Source organism: Notamacropus eugenii, chromosome 5 (assembly GCF_028372415.1).
Source record: "Notamacropus eugenii isolate mMacEug1 chromosome 5, mMacEug1.pri_v2, whole genome shotgun sequence".
NCBI lineage: Eukaryota > Metazoa > Chordata > Mammalia > Diprotodontia > Macropodidae > Notamacropus > Notamacropus eugenii.
In genome coordinates this window covers 411,785,375-411,805,438 of record NC_092876.1, presented here as the reverse complement: position 1 = coordinate 411,805,438, position 20,064 = coordinate 411,785,375, and the positions used below count along the sequence as shown (strand labels likewise).

The following is a 20,064-nucleotide window of genomic DNA, read 5'->3' as shown; positions in this document are numbered from 1 at the left end:
GATGATGTAAAAAGAAAAGACATCAATAACATTTTAAAAAAGAACAGGTTTTCTTTTCTATTATTTTGCCTGTGAAAGAAGCATACAATCCTTGAGGTTTTCTAATTAATTATTATTAATGAAGTATGAGATAAACATTTTCCTCCCATCTACTCCGCAACAAATATTTAAACAACCAGATACAAACTTCATGTACGTTTCAATGAGCTTCTTAAAGATTGGTGGAATAGGCAAAAAGGGAGAGGGGCTATACATACTACTGTGGAAACCAAGGACAATGGAAGCCATCCTCTTACTTTCCCATGATTCCTAGCACTACAGACCTCAGCCTTGAAAATCAATGAATATCAAGGTAAAAAATAAGGAGTGGAATACACTGAGGTTGGAAGTAAGTGGGGCAGTAAACCTCATGCCAAGGCAGAACTGAAAAAAGAAAGAAATGAAAACAACGTCTTTAAGAATGACAACAGTTGGGAGGGCACGTCCATTTGGTTGAATCTGAGCGTAGTGGCTTTTCTTGGGTATCATTAAGATAGGAATTCCGGACTATCTCTTTTTGTGACCAAAATGTGCGTAATCAGTAAAAATAATAAATCTCAGATTATCAATGCTTTTGAAGTTTAAATCTTGAATTGTCAACTTTCACACTATTTTAATAATATACGAGCATAATGCATTCACAGCGTATTTTTTTGTAATATAATATCTTTAAAATAACTCTGTAATGTTGACGGCATATTCTTATTTTTGTCTCGTAACCATTTGAAAAATGAGGGAATTCAAATTCAGTGAAAAAGACAAAATTTAGTGACTTACCTAAGATGATACGAACAGGCTTTTAACTAAGAAGTAGACTCAAATTCTAGAGGCAAAATTTAATGTTCTTTTCATCATAAATACATCTGTTCCAAGATAATCTCAAAGGATTTATGATGAAAAATGCTATCTGCCACCAGAGAAAGAACTGATGCTGTTTGAATACAGACTGAAGCATGCAATTTTTCACTTTCTTTTTGTCTTTTTGTGCAAAATTATTAATATGGAAATGTTTTATGTGACTGCACATGTACTGCCTATATTAGATTGCCTACCATATCACGGAAGGAGGGAGACAATTTGCAATTCAAAACTAAAAAAACAACCCACAATGACTGTTAACAGGTGATCTGTTATTCAGTTGTTAATATTTTGTCTGAACCAGTCTCTTATTTCATAAATAGAGAATGTAAGCGTCCTTAAAAAAAGCAAAATTTTTAGCCAAACAAATGTTAAAATAGACACAGTCTGTACTCTAAAACATAAATACATAAATTATAACATTAACAATACCTGAAAATGACATAGCAGGAAATTTTTCTGTGCTGGGCAATCTTTGCCATTCATAGTATAAAGGAAGTGAGCCTTCTTTTGATTCACATCTTATTTTAAAGTCACTGCCAATCTCTGATGATCCATCAACATAGCATCTTGTTCCCGAAGGCTTATCTGAAAAAGAAATTGAGTCATTTCATTAATTAATTAATTTTATTTAATACTCTCCTTTTACCCAAGAGTATTTTTCAGTGTGCACTTCACACACACACACACACACACACACACACACACACACACACACACACACACACACACTTTAAAGAAATATATTAAAAATTTCAGAATGTATCTACATCTACATAACCATTTATTACTTATTCCAAAAGATTTTCCTTAGCTTAATTCCATTTTTGCTATTCAGTGAAAAAAGAACAGAGCAGGAAATACTTTGGACCTGTTGTCATTTAAGACTCTGGTGTCCTACAAAGTTTCTCTCAAAGCTCCATGATGGTGCTGAAGGCAAATGGAAGACAAATAACCATTTTAGCTCACCAAGTTGCCTTGAGAGCTATTTTCCCCTGCCCCTCCAAAAGCATAGGTGGGTATGTCCTTTTATATTTTATTACCCTAAATTCAACATCCATTTCACTGATTAGAGGAGAATTTAGGTGTCCTGGGATATCCATCATAATGCTAAAAAAAAAAAAAATCCATAAAGTTGACCACCTGCCTCTTATAAAAAACTGTTTTGTCCCTCTTACTTTTCTGCGAGCTAATCTTTCCAAGTAAATGAAAAATCACTTTCTAAATACATAAGAGAATAAGGATAAAAGCCAATTAGTATCAAAAGTAAACAACCAGATGGCTGAGTTTCTACAGGATGGTAGATATGTAATTTTGTCAGAAACTTTCCCCAGAACAAATTATTACAACAGAGAAATGCTCATGAAATTCTACATTAGAACCTTTCACTAAGCACATCTTATTCACGCTTACTCACATTTCACTCTTCTAATACCTATCAATGTAAAATCCTGTACCTGACGGCTTTGAAGAAAAAAGACAGGGCACCCACATTTTCAGGTTAATTAAGACCTGTTCCACAAATCACCACAAAATGATAAAATGGTAGAAGTGCACTTCTAATTTTGAATCTCAAGTTCTATAATCTCTCAGATATTATCTAGAATAGCTCTGTATCTTCTAGGAAATGGAGGTCCATGTAGACTAGGGAATTTTCCCCAAGGTCTCACAGCTAGTTGGTTAGTAGGAGACTCGACTAGAATCTTATTCTCCTAGATCTCCTATTGGTCTCTTTTCATTATACCATATTACCTTTGGAGCAGTCCTTGCAGCCTTCACCATAGAAACTCATCTTTGTTATTGTTCAATTGTACCTGACTTTTCATGACCTCCGACTCTATCTATCCTTCACCATCTCCCAACATCTGTTTGGGTTAATGTTCATTTTTTCCATAATACTATCTAACCATTTTATCTTCTGCCATCCTCTTTTCCTTTTGTCTTCAATCCTTCCCAACATCAGGGTCTTTTCCAATGAGTTCTGTCTTGTTATGTATTTAAGCTTTGGTTTCAGTATCTGTCCTTCCAATGAGTAGTCTGAATTTCTTTAAGTACGAAGTTGATCTCTTTGCTGTCCAAGAGTCTCTCAAAAGTCTTCTCTAGCACCACAATTCAAAAGCATCAGTTTCTGTGGTGCTCAGCTTGCTTTATGGTGCAGCTCTCTCAGCCATACATTGCTACTGAAAAACCATGCCTTTGACCACACAGATCTTTGTTAGCAAAGTGATTTCTCTGTTTTGTAGTATACTGTCCAGATTGGCCATAGTTTTCCTCCCAAGAAACATCTTTTAATTTCATGGCTGCAGTCACTGTCTGCAGTGATCTCTGAGCCCAAGAATATAAAATCTCACATGCCTTCCATTTCTTCTCCCTCTTTTTGCCAGGAAGTGATGGAACCAGTTTAGGTTTTCTGATGTTAAGCTTCAAGACAGATTTTATACTCTCCTCTTTCACCCCCATCCAGAGAGGCTTGTTAATTCTTCTTCACTTTTTACCAGAATGGAATTGTCTGCATATCTGAGATGGTTGGTATTTTCCCTGGTAACCCTAATCCTGGCTTTTGATTTGCCCAGGCTGGTTCACACGAGGTACCCTGCACATAAGTTAAATAAGGTGACAATACACAGCTTCCTTTCTCCATCTGAATAAATTAATTGTTCCATGTTCAGTTCTAACTGTTAATTCTTTGTCTCAAGAGAAAAATAAGATAATCTGGTACTCCCATCTCATTGAGAACTTGCTACATTTATTGTGTTCCATACAGTTAAAGGCTTTAGTGCAGTCAATGAAGCAGAAGTAGATGAGTAGATGTTTTTACTGGAACTCCCTGACTTTTGCCACAATGCAGGAAAGTTGGCAATTTGGTTTCTTGTTCCTCTGTCTCTTCTAAAACCAGCCTGCTCTTCTGGTAATTCTCATATTGTTTAAGCCTAGCTTGCTCATGGGTGAAATGAGGGCCATCTTATTCCTTTGCCAAAACACATAGAAATCATGCAGGTGCTATTTAAGGCAAAAGTCACTCATTTTTAAGACACCCCATGCACTCCATAAATCAGATGTCTTTTCCATCCTCCTTACCTCCCTAAAAGAAACCTTATGCTTTCAGTCATTTTAATTTTAAGCATTCTGGAAATAGGGACTTGCACATTCAGAATATCACACAAAAAGGAAAGCTTTAAAATGGTTAAAATTATCTATCATTACTTTAACAGATCTAAAAAAAACTTACAAAGCACAGAAAGCTCCATCTTTTTGTTTCCAACGCCAGGAAGTTTTTTCACTTTGCACTGGTATGTACCCTTATCTGATAATCGTAAATTTGTTATATTTATTGATGCATCACCTAATCTGGGATCATTGCTTGTAAAATAAACTCGTCCTTTTAGATCTTCAGAGTACATATCATAAATGTTGCCTCCAGAATATAAAATTATCTAAAACAAAAGGGGAAAAATAACAATTGAATATCAAATTGGCCAAAATACCAGTTTTACAGTAAAGTACATATACCATTAAAAAAAAGAAAAAAAAGAATTACGGTAGCATGGAAAATCTACTATTACTTCTTCTGGAATATGCTAAAATGGGAACATCAAATTTAAAAATAAATTAAAATAAAAGCATGTTAAAGTTTATAAATATAAAAATGATGGAATTATTTAGATCATAGGAAGACAGATTTAGAGTTAGAAGACACATTAGTGTTCAACTGCACTAAACTTTATTTTAAAAGTCAAGCAACTGAGGGTCAGGCTGGTAAAGTGACTTAACTAAAGTCAGTCAACTAGGAAAGTGAAGGGCCAAGACTCAAATGAGTTTACAAATTGAGTTCTCTTTCACTGTAATTCAAAAGGGACATGGGGGAATCTACTTTTTCTTCAATAAATAAGCAAGCGCCAACCATCCATTTCAGGGTTTGTATTCAATTTAACTCAATAAACATTTATTAAGTACCAGGCACTGTGCTAAGCACAGGGGATTCACAAAGAGGCAAATGAGAATTCCTGCCCTACAGGAGATTAAAATCTAATGAGGGAGACAACCTGTAAACAAATATATACAAAGCCATCTATACATAGAATCTATAGGGAATAATTAACAAAGGGAAGGCACTGGAATTAATAGGGATTGGGGAAGGCTTCCTGTAGCAGGTGGGATTTTATTTGGGACTTAACAATCCAGGCTCATAATGATGAGGGTCTGCACTAGAGTGGTGATGGCAGAAAAAAGGGGGCATTTAAAGAGATATTACAAAAGTGAAATCGACAGGCCTTGACAACAGATTGGACACAGGAGGGATAGATTGACTGGTCAAGGATGACTCTTAGTTTTTTGCAATCTCAGGGACAGGAGGATAAGCTAACATCTACAGTAAGTAATACGGAAAGCAGAATGGGGGAAGGGTTTGGGAGAAAAGATAATGACTTCTGTTCAGACATAATGAGTTTAACTGGCTTATTCAGGTCAAGATATCTAAAAGGCAGTTGGAGATTGGACATTGGAAGTCAGCAGACAGATTGGGGCAAGAAAGGTAGATTGGAGAGAATCATCAGCATAAAGATGGCAATTAAATCAATGGAAGCTGATGACATTACCAAAAGAAGTTACTAGTATAGAGTAAGAAAAGAAGACAGGATAAAACCCTAAGAGACAGACACCTGTTAGAGGGCATGATCTGGCAGAGCAAATAGCAGAGGAGAAAGGTCACAAAGGTAGGCGGGAAAACAAGTAATGTCCTGAAAACCCAGAGAGTATCAAGGAGGAGAGTGCCAAAGTCTGGAGAGAGGTCAAGAAGAATGAGGATTGAGAAAAGGTAATAGATTTGACAACTAAGACCATTAGGAGAGAATAGTTTCAATTTGTATTACATCAAAGAAACATGGGAATGTTCCAAAAGCCTTTAGTGCACTTTTAGGCTCTAATGGCTATTCAAGTGAGTTCAGATGTTTTACTGATACCTAAAACTGAAATAATTCAGGCCTCCTCCCAAAAAATTTAAATAAAAAAAGTCATTCCAGTTTCATGGCCCATACAGGAGGAATACAAAAATAAGTTAACAATTAAGAACCTTTTTTATTTCCTTTTTTTTTCATTCTTGGCGAGGCAATCAGGGTTAAGTGACTTGCCCAAGGTCACACAGCTAGTAAGTACTTTCTCATTCTTATCTAAAATTTCTATAGGATAGCTCATAACCTCCTGTTAGGCAAATTCTAACAAAACAGCTAGTGAAAGTTCACTAGTAAGATGCCAGACCACCATATTTCAGCCTTTTGCTGGAATGGTACTGTTAGGCTTAAATTCTCTACTTCCCTAATTTTTCATTCCTTTTTTCCTGTATCTCATCCCTCCCTCCTTATTGAATAATTTAGAAAATGCCTTTACTTTACCTATCGCATTGATAAGAGGGTAGTCTCCCATTAGTATCATACTGGCTTTGTCTCAAATGACATAATGTCAAGCTTTAAGGATCTCTGGGCTTTTAGCTGGAATGTGGCCAATACCTCCCCCAATGTGCTTGTTTACTAAGGGCATGTAGGCTACACAAGGAGACTGTCCCTGTCAGTAGGCATTTACCTTTGTCCCTTGTGAGTAGCAATAAAGCTTATTAAAGTTATCTTTGTGTAGGTCACATTTTTTCATCTGGACTCTCTTGCTCTACACTAAGCAAACAGGGCTTTTTCAAGGACTCTAAAATATAAGAAAGCAAAACAACTTGAGAAAACACAAAACTGGGAACTGACTGCGTAAATTTAGTCAATCATTTCACTACTCATATTCCCACCACATTTTATTTGTTTTACAGGAATGTCATTGGAGGCTTATCAAGAATATCTCTAGAGGCAGCTAGATGATACAATGGATGGAGTGCCAGACCTGGAGTCAGAAAGATCTGAGTTCAGAGGTTTAAGCTATTAGCTGTGTGACCCCAGGCAAGTGGCTTAATTTCTATCTGTCTCAATTTCTTGATCTATAAAATGGGGTTAATAAAAGTACTTATTTCCCAGGGTTGTTGTGAGCATGTACCTCTGTTTCATATCATCAAATTCTGCTAAACAGAAATTATTCCTACAATTATATTTGCAAAGCAATTTTGTATGATTAAGAGATCTGCTGAAGGCAGAATCTGCTCAAAGGCTGAATTTGGCTCTACCTAGTCAAATGGAAAAGTAATCAATAAAAAAATAAGCACATTAGGATTTTATATTCTCTGAACCATTCAGTTAACCTTGCGTGTAAGGATATTTCTTATTGACACCAGACAAATAATTCAGCAAGTTCCTCTATTTACCTTTGCCAAAGGAACGACTTTTCTGCTTAGTTAAAACTCCGTTAGTTTTTGGAATATCAACAGCATGATGCTGGGCAAATGGTAAGATTAAAAATTGTTTGTTGACTAATTCATGTGGATCAAATCTTCCAATCCTATCTTAAGTCTAAGGTCTTTGGATAAAGATCTCATACCTATTTGCTAATATTTATAAAACAGATGATCTCTTTCTGACTCTCTACCACCATCACTGGTGAAGGATTAAAAGAAATTTTCTATTTTTTCTGTGTCATAGCCTGCCCTGGTCAATGATTTTTGTCATCTACTCCAGATTAACCTCTCCACAATTAGCTAGTTTGCTCCTCAGGTAGCAGATTCCTTGACTCGTACTTTCCTTGTAAATTTTTCTGAGACGATCAAAGCTGCTAAAACTTACATTCCTTTTACGTTGTCTTTAAGAGTCACCATTACTCCACAATGAAGTGCTGTAGTAGGATGATGAGGAATAACTATGACATATTATAAAAAACAGCAGTACTGCAGTTAGCAGACGTGGGATTATATCCTGGCAAAGACATCCCCTATGTATACGACTTTGGGAACATTTCACTGGGCTTTAATTTTCTCCTCTGTAACTGAGACAGTTGGTCTCTTTCAGCTCTAAATCTGTGATTATGTGAACATACCATAATTTAATGAGTTACTAGACATCTAGGCCATTTTAAGTCTTTATTACTGAAAGTGAGAGTGGCCTAATAGATAGAGGGTTAGGCTTGGAATCACTTCATTTCTCAGTGCCTCAGACAACTGCCTAATCTAGATTATAGATGAGTTGCCAAATTTATCAGTGGAAGGATTTTCCATGCTTAAGAGTTTATTGCAATGATTGCATGGGTGTAGACCCTCTCCCAAGCCCCCAAATTATGACATGCTATATGTACAGTCGATGCTCAGAAAGATTTTTGTTGAATGCATATTTATTAATACTTACCTCTTGGTCATCCTTTTGGTTATCAGCTCGCAATTTAATCCATTCAATGTGTAAAGATTCTTGGTCTGTAGGGGCAATTGTAAATTTACAAGGCAAATGAGCTGTTTCTCCTTTGGCTTTTTCAATCTTCTCTTCAGTAGTGGTTATAGTAATACTTCTGGTCACATCTAAAAAATATAATTTTGTGTACAGGTTAAGCATCTATTAATTGTATATTTTGTTAAAATACTTGGCATATTATGGAAAAATATTCATTCTTTAACAAACTAAAAAACATCTTAAACTGTCAGAATTTTGCTGAAACAGTATTAAATGATACTCTTGACAGCCTACATGCCTGTATTCTATACAATCAAGTTTAAACTTTTTGGACTGCTGTCCAAGTAGGATGACCATAATTCTATCAAAAAAGTCTTATCACATTAAATCACATACTGTTACAGCAATCTGGTCCTAAGAACAGTTTTAGATGTTATTCACACAGTGGACATTTGATGTTTATTAAGGGACTGATTTTGAATTAATTTTGACATCCTTTACAGCTCAAGCCTTCGTAATGTTTAAGTATATATGCTATAATTAAAGAAAATATTACCAAGCAATAGATTTTGCTGACATAATTCATAAAGCAAAAACGTGTCAAAATATACATTTAAAAAAATAAGGTACTCATTAGAAGAATACTCTCTGTGTATGTGCAAATTCAGATAATGATGAAAAAGTTATCTTCCCCAATTTTCCATTGTTTTCCCTTTGAAAACTCATAAGGTAATATTTGTTTCATTTTAAAAGTTTGTTAATTATAGAGCAGGTACTCCTGAATGCACAATGGAAAGGGGAGGCAGATCTGGAATGAGACACAAACAAGTAGGGTTGAGGAGATGAGAATGAGGGCATGTACAGCTGAGGCTGGAGAAGGGGATGTTTTTGAACAGTCAGGGGTTCAGTATCACAGGGATGGGGAATGTAGAAAAGGGTGGTAGTATGCTAGCCACTGGGAATGAGTCCAGGCTTAGTTACAGTGAGGTTTGCTACAGGTAATTATAAGGTTCAAGGCTGATGATTTGTGTCAGCACATACCTCAGTTACCTGACCTGTCCTGTTGTTAATTGAGGGCAAGCCTAGCCTCATCAGCCAGGTGAGAAACCTAGCAAATGGAGCCAGAAAGTGGTTTGTCCAAATACTTATTTTCCAGAATGCAATCATCTTTAATAAGATACACACATACACACACATACACACACACACACACACACACACACACAGAGCAAGTAGAAAAAACAGGCAAAAGGTTATAATGTAAATATGAACTCTAAGGCACTTTGTCTATCTCAGGTCTAAAGATTGTTCAGAGCTTATTTTATAAGGAGAATATATCCAAGTTTAGGCTCCTAACTGGATGTAAAAATATCTAATAAGTCTGGTACCTTCATTGGGGAATACCTTTCCCCTTCTATTATCTTGCCACTTAGCAATAGGAACTAGTAATGATTACATTCCAGGTAAGAAATGGTTCCAAACTATTTTCTGAAGCTTTGTTTCCTTTTTGATTCTTCTACATTGTCTGGTTTTACTCTAACTCCCTCCAGTGGATAGTAGAGGGATTTAAAGAACAATTGATAGAGCTGAGTAAACCACAGTCTTCCAAGACAGAGTAAAAGGTGGTACTGAAGAAACCAGGGTAGCTAAAGAACATCTGGAATCAAGAAGTGGCATGCAGTCAGCACAGAATTACCCCCTCCACATGTGATTCCTATTTGTATTCACTCTACCCTCTGAGGGGGTATTTATGGGAAAATGAACCCCAGGTTTATAGGGGGGGGCTGGTCTGTTATTATTTTTATTAATATGGCATTTTATTACAAGTTTTTTCTTTGAACTAGGGGTCCTTTTGGATGAGCAATAGGGTGGAGAGGGTTGTGGCTCACAAGTACCTGGGACAGCTTTCTGAAGTCCAAGAAAGGGCATAAGGGTGGAGTGGGGTGGGGAGATGGCGTGCAGGTACAGACTTGGGGAAAAAGCAAACTGACGAAACCCAGGAGTAATTTCTCATCACACAAATAAATGCCATCTCCAAAGTACATTTAAATATTCACCATACACATGGCAAAGCCATATTGGTAACAGTCATTTCTTTCTTAATTTTGAGACTGTTCCCCACTGTGGGCACTATGAAACCAACGAGAGGTAACAGTGTTAGGGATTAATTAATGCTAGGTGAAAACTAAAAGCAATGCTCACTTTGTGAGCACTGTGGTAATGTGAATGCCCAGATAGAGATCAGTCTGGAAAGAGAAAAGTCGGAGAAGATAATTGAGTGTTAAAATGAGGACAGGAGAGATAGGTGTCTGCTAATTCAGGGTGTGATTAAATCTGTTTAGCAAACCTGTCCAGTGCTGGGCACATATTAAGCACCCAATATTTCCTCACATCTTTAGTAGCAGATTTTTTCTAATAAATATGTTACTCAAATACTGTGTAATTTAGCTTGTTCCTCCATTTATTAAAAACAAATAAAAGAAATTGGTCTTCTTACTTAGGAAAAGAACCTAGAAACTTGGAAATATTCGAGGGTGATAATATTTTACTAATCTTCCACTAGAGTTTACATGTAATTCTATTACACATATCTGTATTTGACAATGTCCCGGCAGAACAAGGTCACCAAGTGTTGCTAGGATACAAAGTAACACATTGCTAGGATACTGACTTGTTCTGTATATTACCGGAGCTAATATTCTGATCTACAGGCAAAATACAACTATATAGAAGTTTTTAACATTTCAGTCTTGGAACTATTTTATCCTAAGTAATTTAAGTCATTACTATAAATTTTGCATATCTTATAACGAACAGAATAATTGGAGAAATGCACCTATCTGCTTTGTCTGCAAATAGCTTCAAGGTCTTTGCCATCTTTCAAAATAAGCAACAAGAAAAGAATGAATGAAGACAATAACTTAAAATGTTCAGCATTTTAATCAGTCACTTCAGCTTCAGATCAGATATAATGAACAAGCACTATTAATATTGAAGAAAAAGGAGAAAAGATCCTATATGTACAAAAATATTTATAACAGCTATTTCTGTTAAGTGGCTGCAAATTATGATATGTGGATATAATATTACACCTTATAAAATAAAGGGCCAGTTTTGAGAAACTTGGGAGTGCTTATATGAATTGCTATGGAGTGAAGAAGCAGAAGGAGAACAATTTACACAATCACAATATTGGGAAGAAAAATAACTAAAAGATTTTAAGAAGACTGCCTTCAAAGAGGGCTGATGATGAAACATGCTACCTACCTCCTGACCGCAGAGTTAAAACACTTAAGTTTAGAATCAGACATACATTTGAAAGTATGAAAAATATATGGATTTGTTTTCCTTGATTATGCTTATTTATTACAAATATTGGTTTTTTTTTTAATTTGGAAGAGGAGAGGTGAGGGTCATGGTTGTGCCCCCACAAAAAAGAAGACAAATGAAGCATTTTATAGTATATATGAAAGAAAACAAAGGGAAATTCAGGAAAACAGAAAAAGACAGCTTTGAAAGTAAACGTGTTGAATTACATACTTTTTTGAAGAGCAAGCTGTATGCAAGAGATTCATGGTTTTACATAATCTTATTTTTTTCTGTTCTACTTTGAATATGAAAGTGTTCTCATTTTTACAGGGATCATTAAATTTTGAATTTGAAGATAAGAAATTTTTTTTAAAATTACGTACAATGAAGTCAAAATCTCAAAGTAAATTCCACTATTTATTTACTTTGATGGCTGCATACTTTTTGTCCATAAAATGCTTTTTGTTTCCACATAGAAAAATTCAGGAACTTCTCCTGAATGATTCTGATGCACATGTTCTTGGAAAAGATATCAATCAAATGTTCTTTCACCATCAAGAAAAAACAAACACAATGGGGCTCTTACATATTCTACATCTCTCAAAGTCAATGCAAAAAAGGTGACTGCCTATTTCCCAATGCATAGCTGTTGATTTTCACCTCAGTCACAATTTTTTTTTCCCAACACCTCTGGTATCTTTCTGTTTTTGAGATACCTTGCAAATTTCTCTTAAATATAAAGGAAAAATGAACCTGTAAATTATAATACTCCAAGAGGGAGATGGGGAGAAACAGAGACGTAAGAGAGACAGACATACAGAGTGACAAAGAAACATGTAAACATAGAAATAACTAGAAAGAGGGATGACATAAAAACATCGCAAACAACATGAGTCACTTTTCTTCTTAAAAAATAAGACAATGATCAAATTGCTGTCTTATTATCACTGAGGAGACCCAGAATAAAAGGAGTTTATATTTTGGTTAAGTCTTCAATGAAAATCTGTGTGGGGCATTGATAAATGGTTGAAAAATCTTTCCATTATGTTCTTAGGTAGAATTGTGGCTAGGTGAGGACCACATCTGAGTGTGATATAAAACTGTGGAAGTGAGATCACAGAATTACACAATTTCAGTGCTGGAATGGGCCTGAAGGGCTATCTTGTCCAGCTGGTAGGTACCTCCCTGAAAATCTCTTCAACGCTAACATACCAAATGGTTTTCTGGCCATATTTTCATTTTTTTGATAGTTCTAAACATTTGCAAGTTTTACTTTACATCAGACTTAAACATGCATCTTTGTAAATTGTACCCATTAAAAAGTGATATGAATAGTCAATCATGACATGACAACCACTCAAAAGTCAAAGTCATGTTAGCTCACATTCTCCCTCAACCTCGTCCCAAATTTTATCTTCCCTTTTTCCAGACTAAACATAACCAATTCCTTTGGATGACTCATATATAGCACAGTCCCGAGGTTTTTCATCATTCTGGCAGCCCTCTTTTGGATGATATGGGAGATTTTAAAATTGTCCCTTAATGTGCCACTCAAAACTAAACAAAATACTCTAGTGTTGGTCTGACCAAGGCAGACAGAATAGTGTGACTACCACCTCCCCAGTCATCCCATATCAAATTGTTGACTCATACTAAGCTTGAAGTCCACTAAAACTCACAAGAGATCTTTTTCAAAACAACTGCTAACTGCCCATTCCCTATCTAGTATCTGTGGTGCTATTTCAAATCCCCAGGTATATGGCTACAATTTTCCCTATTTAATTTATTCTTATAGATTTGGCTCAATGCTAATCACACAATTTTTTAATTGAAAGGGACGTAAGCAGCCATCTAATTCTATCCATGCACGAAAAGGAAGCCTGACTGTAATATACCTGAAAAGTAGACACCTACCCCACCTTTCAAGAGACAAATCTTGAAAAGTTATTTCCTGACAAGTCTAAATTGGTCATTTTGTAACTTTAATCTATTGTTTCTCCTTCAGGTGTATGGATCCAGAGTAAGACTAAGCTCTTTTCACATGATAGATAGCCTTATCCTGTCCAATAAATACAAGGTAATTTTGAGGGGAAACGCACTTGCAGCTGGGGGAAGTGGATGTCGAAAAGTGCTTGATACAGCTGAATAGCTGAACATATTTGTTTGTCTCCCTCACTAGATTTAGAGTTACTGGAGGTCAGACTGTCTTTTGCTTCATTTTGTATCTCCGGTGCTTATTAGAACAGATTCTAGTATACAGGAGGCACTTAATAAATTTTGAAACAAGAGGAAAGATAAGAACAAGTCTCAATCCAGCTGAAAGAGTGAGGCCCACTTACTCCCATTTCCCAACAGCTACACTGTTTTTGGATTTTTCTGGAACTGTCCATCGTGCCTCCCCTTCCCCAGGAACTCATCATTGGGAAATCAAATCATGCTGTAAGACTGAAATCTGGCAGGTACTCATATCTCATTGGTAGCCTCTTCAGTAGAGGGCCACGGCCCCCAGGATCTCTATTTAGAGAGAAGATTCAGTATAGTTTTTCTCCTATTGCCCACAAGCTACACTACTTTTGGACTTCTCTGGAACTCTCCAACATTAACCCCACCAGGTATCTTCTTCCTCCTCCTCTATACCCCTAACTCAGCCTTTTTTAGCTTCTTTTTGTGCATGTCCTTCCTTCATTAAATTGAGGCTAGGGGCTGTCTGATTTTATGGGGGGGTTTTTGTATTTGTATCCCCAGTACTAAGCACTGGCATAGGATACCTGCTAAATAAATCTTTACTGATTGACTGGTTGATCATTCGCTTAATCTTGACTCAACATCCTGACTTAGGAAAAGTAGAATTTCCACGGCAATCAGCACTGAAAATGCGGTTATAGCTAAAGCAGTCTTTACAAGAAAAATTACATCACTAAAAACATACATTAGCAAAATCAAAAAGAATTAGTGAACTAGATATACATTTTTAAAAATCAGAAACTAAAATCAAAATAAGCATGAAAGGGGAAATCTTGAGAATCAGGAATAGACAAATTGGAAACCAAATTACAGAAACTAAAACACAGATCTGAAAAACAAAATGGATAAACATTTAGTCAAACTGATTAGGGCTATTTTTTCAAACATTTAATTAATAACAAATAACCATACTACACAAATTATTTTCAAAAATTGAGGAAGCATTTTATCAAACTCCTTGAGATAAATATAGTCCTACTTGTAAAGTAGATAGTGAAGTCACCTTGTCAAAGCAAGACACACCCATGAGTAGAGTATAAATATAAACCAGCTGCCAATAACCCAGGCTTCTCCCCCAGCTTGAGCTAGGTCCAGCACCAAACCGTGACCTACAACCCAGGTCCAAACTCCTGGCTCCTTGCCCCCAACACCTGTTCCCAGATAAGAACCCCATTAAAACACACCTCACTTCATCTGTGTTGGGCACCTACCTATCCAGGATTTCAGGAGATGGCTTCCTTCATTCAGTGAATATATATTTGCTTTCACTTTCTCTCTGTCCATTCCTGTCATGCACTGTCTCCCTACAAATCAAGACTACAGACCTCAGCATTCTCATCTACATATTAATTTTCTGACTTAGGGAATGTAGAATGAAAGGGATAGATAGATCAGGAACTTCATACCTTAATGGAGGACTCCACCTCCCAGCCAAGAGCAGGGATGTAACTAGGATCCTTACCCTGGACCCTTCGTACCTTGGACATTTTCCCCTGGCAACATAAGTTATCACCTAAGGGAGAATGACAATTTACTCTTTGCTGGAATGTAGTATTTCAAAACTTTACCATTCAATATTAAGAAACATGGATACAAGGATGGTTCAAAATTAGGAAAATAATCAACATATTAAAAGCAAAAAAAACCCCAAACCTCAACTCAAATGATTTTCTCAACAGATACTGAAAGTCTGATAAAGCACATAATTTATTTATACCAAAAATCCTCAAAGTATAGCGGCTGATTTTTTTATCCTAAAAAGGATTTATCTAAAATTAAAAAAAAAAGACTCAAATGCAATGGGAATACTCTAGAATCTTTGCAAAATAAGTAGAAGCATTAAAAAATGCCTATTCTCCCTATTATTATTTGAAATATATTGAAATAGCAAAAAAGATAAGAAATTAAAGGCATAAAGATAGGCAAAGGAGACAAAACTGCCCTTATCTGATGATACCTGATGATAGCTTTCTTAGAAAAATCCTAAGGAATCAGCAAATATAGTAATTGAGAAAACAGGTTGGGCAAACCTATAGGCTATAACATAAATCCATAAAAATCAAGCATATTTTTTTATCCCACTCCAATCCAAATATTTACTAAAAATTATCATGTGATAGGCTTTATAGAGGCACCTGCGTTTATGGAAATAGTGGATACCCGAGAGGCAGGATTCCAACAAAAGTCTTTCTTGACTCATTTTCTATTGATGGAATTCTTGATAGAAATATAAAAGGGTAATTTTTACAGATTATTTTCTATAGTGGATCTCACTGTCATAGACACAGCTGACTAGGATAAGGAGTAAACAATGCAAGATTCCATTGCCATTCTAATTTTTTAATTACAGAAAACAAAATTATTATTGGCCCTCGTAGACCAAAATTCAATTTCAAATCCTCTCTACTTGAGTCCTCTGAAGATCATAAAGTAGGATATAGTTCCAGAATTATTCTGAAACACTGCTACTCCATCTGCCCTCTTTGTACCTGCTGATTTGCCTGGATCAATATGCCTCCACCCCAGGGACTCCATGGTGTCTCTCCTGGCTCTTTTCCTGCCTCTTTTTGTCTCCCCTCATTAAATTGTAAACTCCTAGAGGACAAGGACTGCTTTTCTTTTTATCAGTCGTATCCCCATGGCTTAGTAAAGTGCTGGGGAAATTGTATGTGCATAATAAGTGTTGATTGGATTGAATTGGATTTCTCGGGCATCAATATCTCATGCCATTCTACTGTTAGTGAGGAGGCAGATCATCAGGTTAGTTGCTCCTCTGAATAGGTAAAAAGTAACAGGCAAAGATGGGTTGTATTTGTTCCTCTTCACAAATGTCACCCAAGTCCAGAGGTATAAGAGATAATTCTCTCCAGCTCACAAAGTAGATATTTCTGGAGGTGTAAACGGCTTATGTCTGACCTGAAGACAGATCTATAAAAATAAAAGTCCTCTTTCTCTCATCAAACAATTCATATAGATAGTGTCACTGCAGCAGTCAAGATCATTGAGATTTCCTCATAAATTTGCTTGAATCAATGCAATAAGAACTGCTTGAGTTTGAAACGAAATGTTCTGGTATTTGTAGTGACAGAGACTCATTCTTGTTCAGTGTGTCTCCTAAGTTCTATATCTGAGACATTTCTTCTAACACTGGAATCATTTCTTTTAGGTCTTTCCTGTGTCACGACAGAGTCTGCTCTTATTTTTTCTTAATGTTCTGGATTTCTTGCTGGTCTAATGTTCCTATCTGAAACATCTCATTGTTTCCATTTTTTAGTCCTACAACACTATATGGGTTCTTTTCTTGGTCACTCAGTAATTCACTTCTTTTTTAAAAATTTTCTTCAAGCATTTCTCAGCCTGCAACATAGCCCATGTCCAAGAAAACTTTTCCTCAAGCATTAGCTTTTGAACAGCTTTTTAAATTTCAGATTCTCCTGAAGCTTTTTTCTATATCCTTAGAAGCCTCATCTATGAGCGAGCCTCATGTTTGTAGTATACACCAAGCTGGATATTCAGAGCAGCTTTTGAGTCTGATGGTGCTTGTCATATTTGCTGAGTCCCTCAGAAGTCTGCAAATGGTACTGCTGATGTAGCTCCTCAGTAATAGCTAGTTTCATTTTTCTTTGAAGTTTCCCCCCCCCTTTTCCTTGAAGTGGGTTTAAAAGCTCTTGAATGGGAGATGTGCCTCCACTAAAAGGCAAGAGAAAAGCATTGAATAACTTCACCGAAGCTGTTGAGGCAAGATGGAAAAACCAGTGTCTGCTGTCAATGGTCACTAGACCTGTGAGACAGCCCTGACAAATGATGCAAATGAGTACAAATCTAGAGATTTTGGATAAGCTTTTTTTTTTTTTGGAAGACATGAATCTTTGACAGTCTTCTAGAATTATTCCCCTTTAATAACTTCAATCCAGTAAGAACCATAGCTCTAATCAGGCAGCTGGGTGGCACAGTGGATAGACTGCTGGGCCTGAAATCAGAAAGATTCACCTTAGGGCTGCTAGGTGGTGCAGTGGATACAGCACCAGGGTAGGAGTTAGGAGGACCTGAGTTCAAACCTCATCTCAGACATTTGACACTCACTAGCTGTGTGACCTTGGGCAAGTCACTTAACCCCAACTGCCTCATCCTGGATCATCTCCAGTCATCCTGATGAATATCTGGTCACTGAATTCAGATGGCTCTGGAGGAGAAGTGAGGCTGGTGACCTGCATAGCCCTCCCTCACTCAAAAACAAAGTCAAGTGCAAGTCATGTCATTAATTCTCTGATGACATGGTCTTCTTTGGCAACGAAGGACGAACACACATACAGAATAGTTCTAATCAGGAACCTCTTGAATATTTCTTTATAACAACAAAATCCAAGAGACAATAGAAAGAGGAATCCCATTCAAAGTAACAACAAAATGCTTAAGATATTTAGAATCAAACACACCCCTCCCACATCAATTTTCTTAAGAGACCATTCTTTACCTCATTTTTTGTTAAGTCTTAATCACAAGGGGCACTGCCTCAGTCCAAGTGAGTCCTGTTAAAGACTTTAGCTTGACCAAGGTCCCCTATCTTGGGGCCATCTTCAGTTGTCCTGATCCATTTCTTGCCACTGTACCCAGATGGCTCTGGAGGAGAAAGTGAGGCTCGTGACTTTGGCCCTCCCTAACTTGTATATCATGGCATCACTTCCCTGATATCACGGCATTTTTTGAGAACAAAAGGTAAACAGCAAGCAGCTGTCTATCTAACAAAACAGATGAACTCTTTGGTGCTCATAGCCATGCTGTGCTAGTATAATAATAATGAAAATACTGTCAAAATCATGTCCTTGGTTCTTAGAAGACCATGACATCAGGGAGATGATGACATGACTTGCACTTGACTTGGATTTGAGGGAGGCAGGGCTATGCAAGGTCACCAGCCTTGCTTTCTCCTCCTGAGTCATCTGGATCCAGTGGCCAGCTATTCATCAGGATGACTGTCCGGGATGCAACGGGGGATCTTGGCCATTTTAGTGGTTCTCACTTTGAGTGAGATAACGCCCATCCAGTGAATAGGCCTCTTTAAGTAGTTACTCAAGGGATGGCCTCTTTAATTAAAAACCAAAACCAAACAAACAAGAAAAAACAAAACAAAACTGGGAGAAGACCCTCAGGGTGGCTGGCCAAACGAGTTACTATTAAGTATTTACATTCACTCTGTGCTAGGAAGGCAGGAACCTATTGTCCAATCTTTGAGCTCCAGAGTGAATTGGGTTTAAGGCTTGGTCTTTGAGAAAGAAATCTAGCCAGTAAACCCAGATGACAAAGGCAGTTTTTGGCCATCGAAGCGCGTACCTTAACCTGGGCAGAGCACCCCTGTGTAAGGAGAGAAGGGAAAGGAGGGGCTGCTACTCACACACAGACTGTGTTTGTTAAAAGTCCTAAAGGAATACTCTCCAGAGCCAAATAAAAAACAAAATTCCTTAGAGAAACAAAAGATCTGGGATATTAAGAGAAATAAAGAAAAAAGTATGAAGGGATAATAGAACACTTCAAAGCCTCCAACTATGTTACAGAGTAGCAATCATCACACGTACTTGGGATTGGTTAAAAAACAGCAATGAAACAGATTAGACTAGGAAAAATCAGAAATTATGGAATTCCATAACCCAATGTTTGATAAACCCCCCAAAATGCTTTGGGAAATAAACTTCCTATTTATTAAAAACTGCTGGGGGGAGAAAGGAAATTGGTGTGGCAGAAGTGAGGCTTAGAAAAAAACATTATATTCTATAATAAATTAAAAAGATGTCTGCAACTGAATACTAAAGATCATAAATTCACAGCCATGAGTAGAGGAGGAATTCTTAACCAAACAGGGGATAGTCAATTCTGAATACATGAAAACTTCTGCACAAAGTTAATGCATCTAGGAACAGAGTAGAAGTTAAGAGGAAACATCTTTGTATCAACTATTTCTGATAAGGGTTTGATAAATAAGGTATATAGACAGCTCAGAGAAATATATAAGATTCACATTCATTCCCCAACATAAAGTAGTCAGAGGACACAAAGGACTACATAAAATAGTAAGCAGTTTTGGAAAGGATGATGAACTGTTACAACTATATGAAAAAATAGCTCATATTACTAATAAGAGAAATGCAAATCAGATCAGAAATTTGGCAAAGGTTGTTGTGGAAAGAGGAAAACAAAAGCATTGTTGCTGGACCTGTGAACTGGTACAGGCATTTAGAGGAAAGGAATTTGGCATCGCGCAAATCCAGTCCAATCAGTCCAATAATCAGAGGATTCCACAGACAGCATATTCTCTAAAGCG

The 20,064-nt window shown here is 36.7% G+C and overlaps 1 protein-coding gene across 1 annotated transcript in view; it reads right to left on the bottom strand.

Moving 5' to 3' along the window:
- Positions 1–20,064, bottom strand: part of CXADR (CXADR Ig-like cell adhesion molecule) — a 41,330-nt gene that overhangs the window by 8,980 nt on the left and 12,286 nt on the right. The window contains exons 2-4 of the mRNA XM_072614736.1: positions 8,157–8,323; positions 4,127–4,331; positions 1,330–1,485 (exon numbers count right to left, since the gene is read on the bottom strand). Of these exons, the coding sequence (XP_072470837.1) occupies positions 1,330–1,485; positions 4,127–4,331; positions 8,157–8,323 (528 nt within the window). The remainder of the gene's footprint in view (positions 1–1,329; positions 1,486–4,126; positions 4,332–8,156; positions 8,324–20,064) is intronic.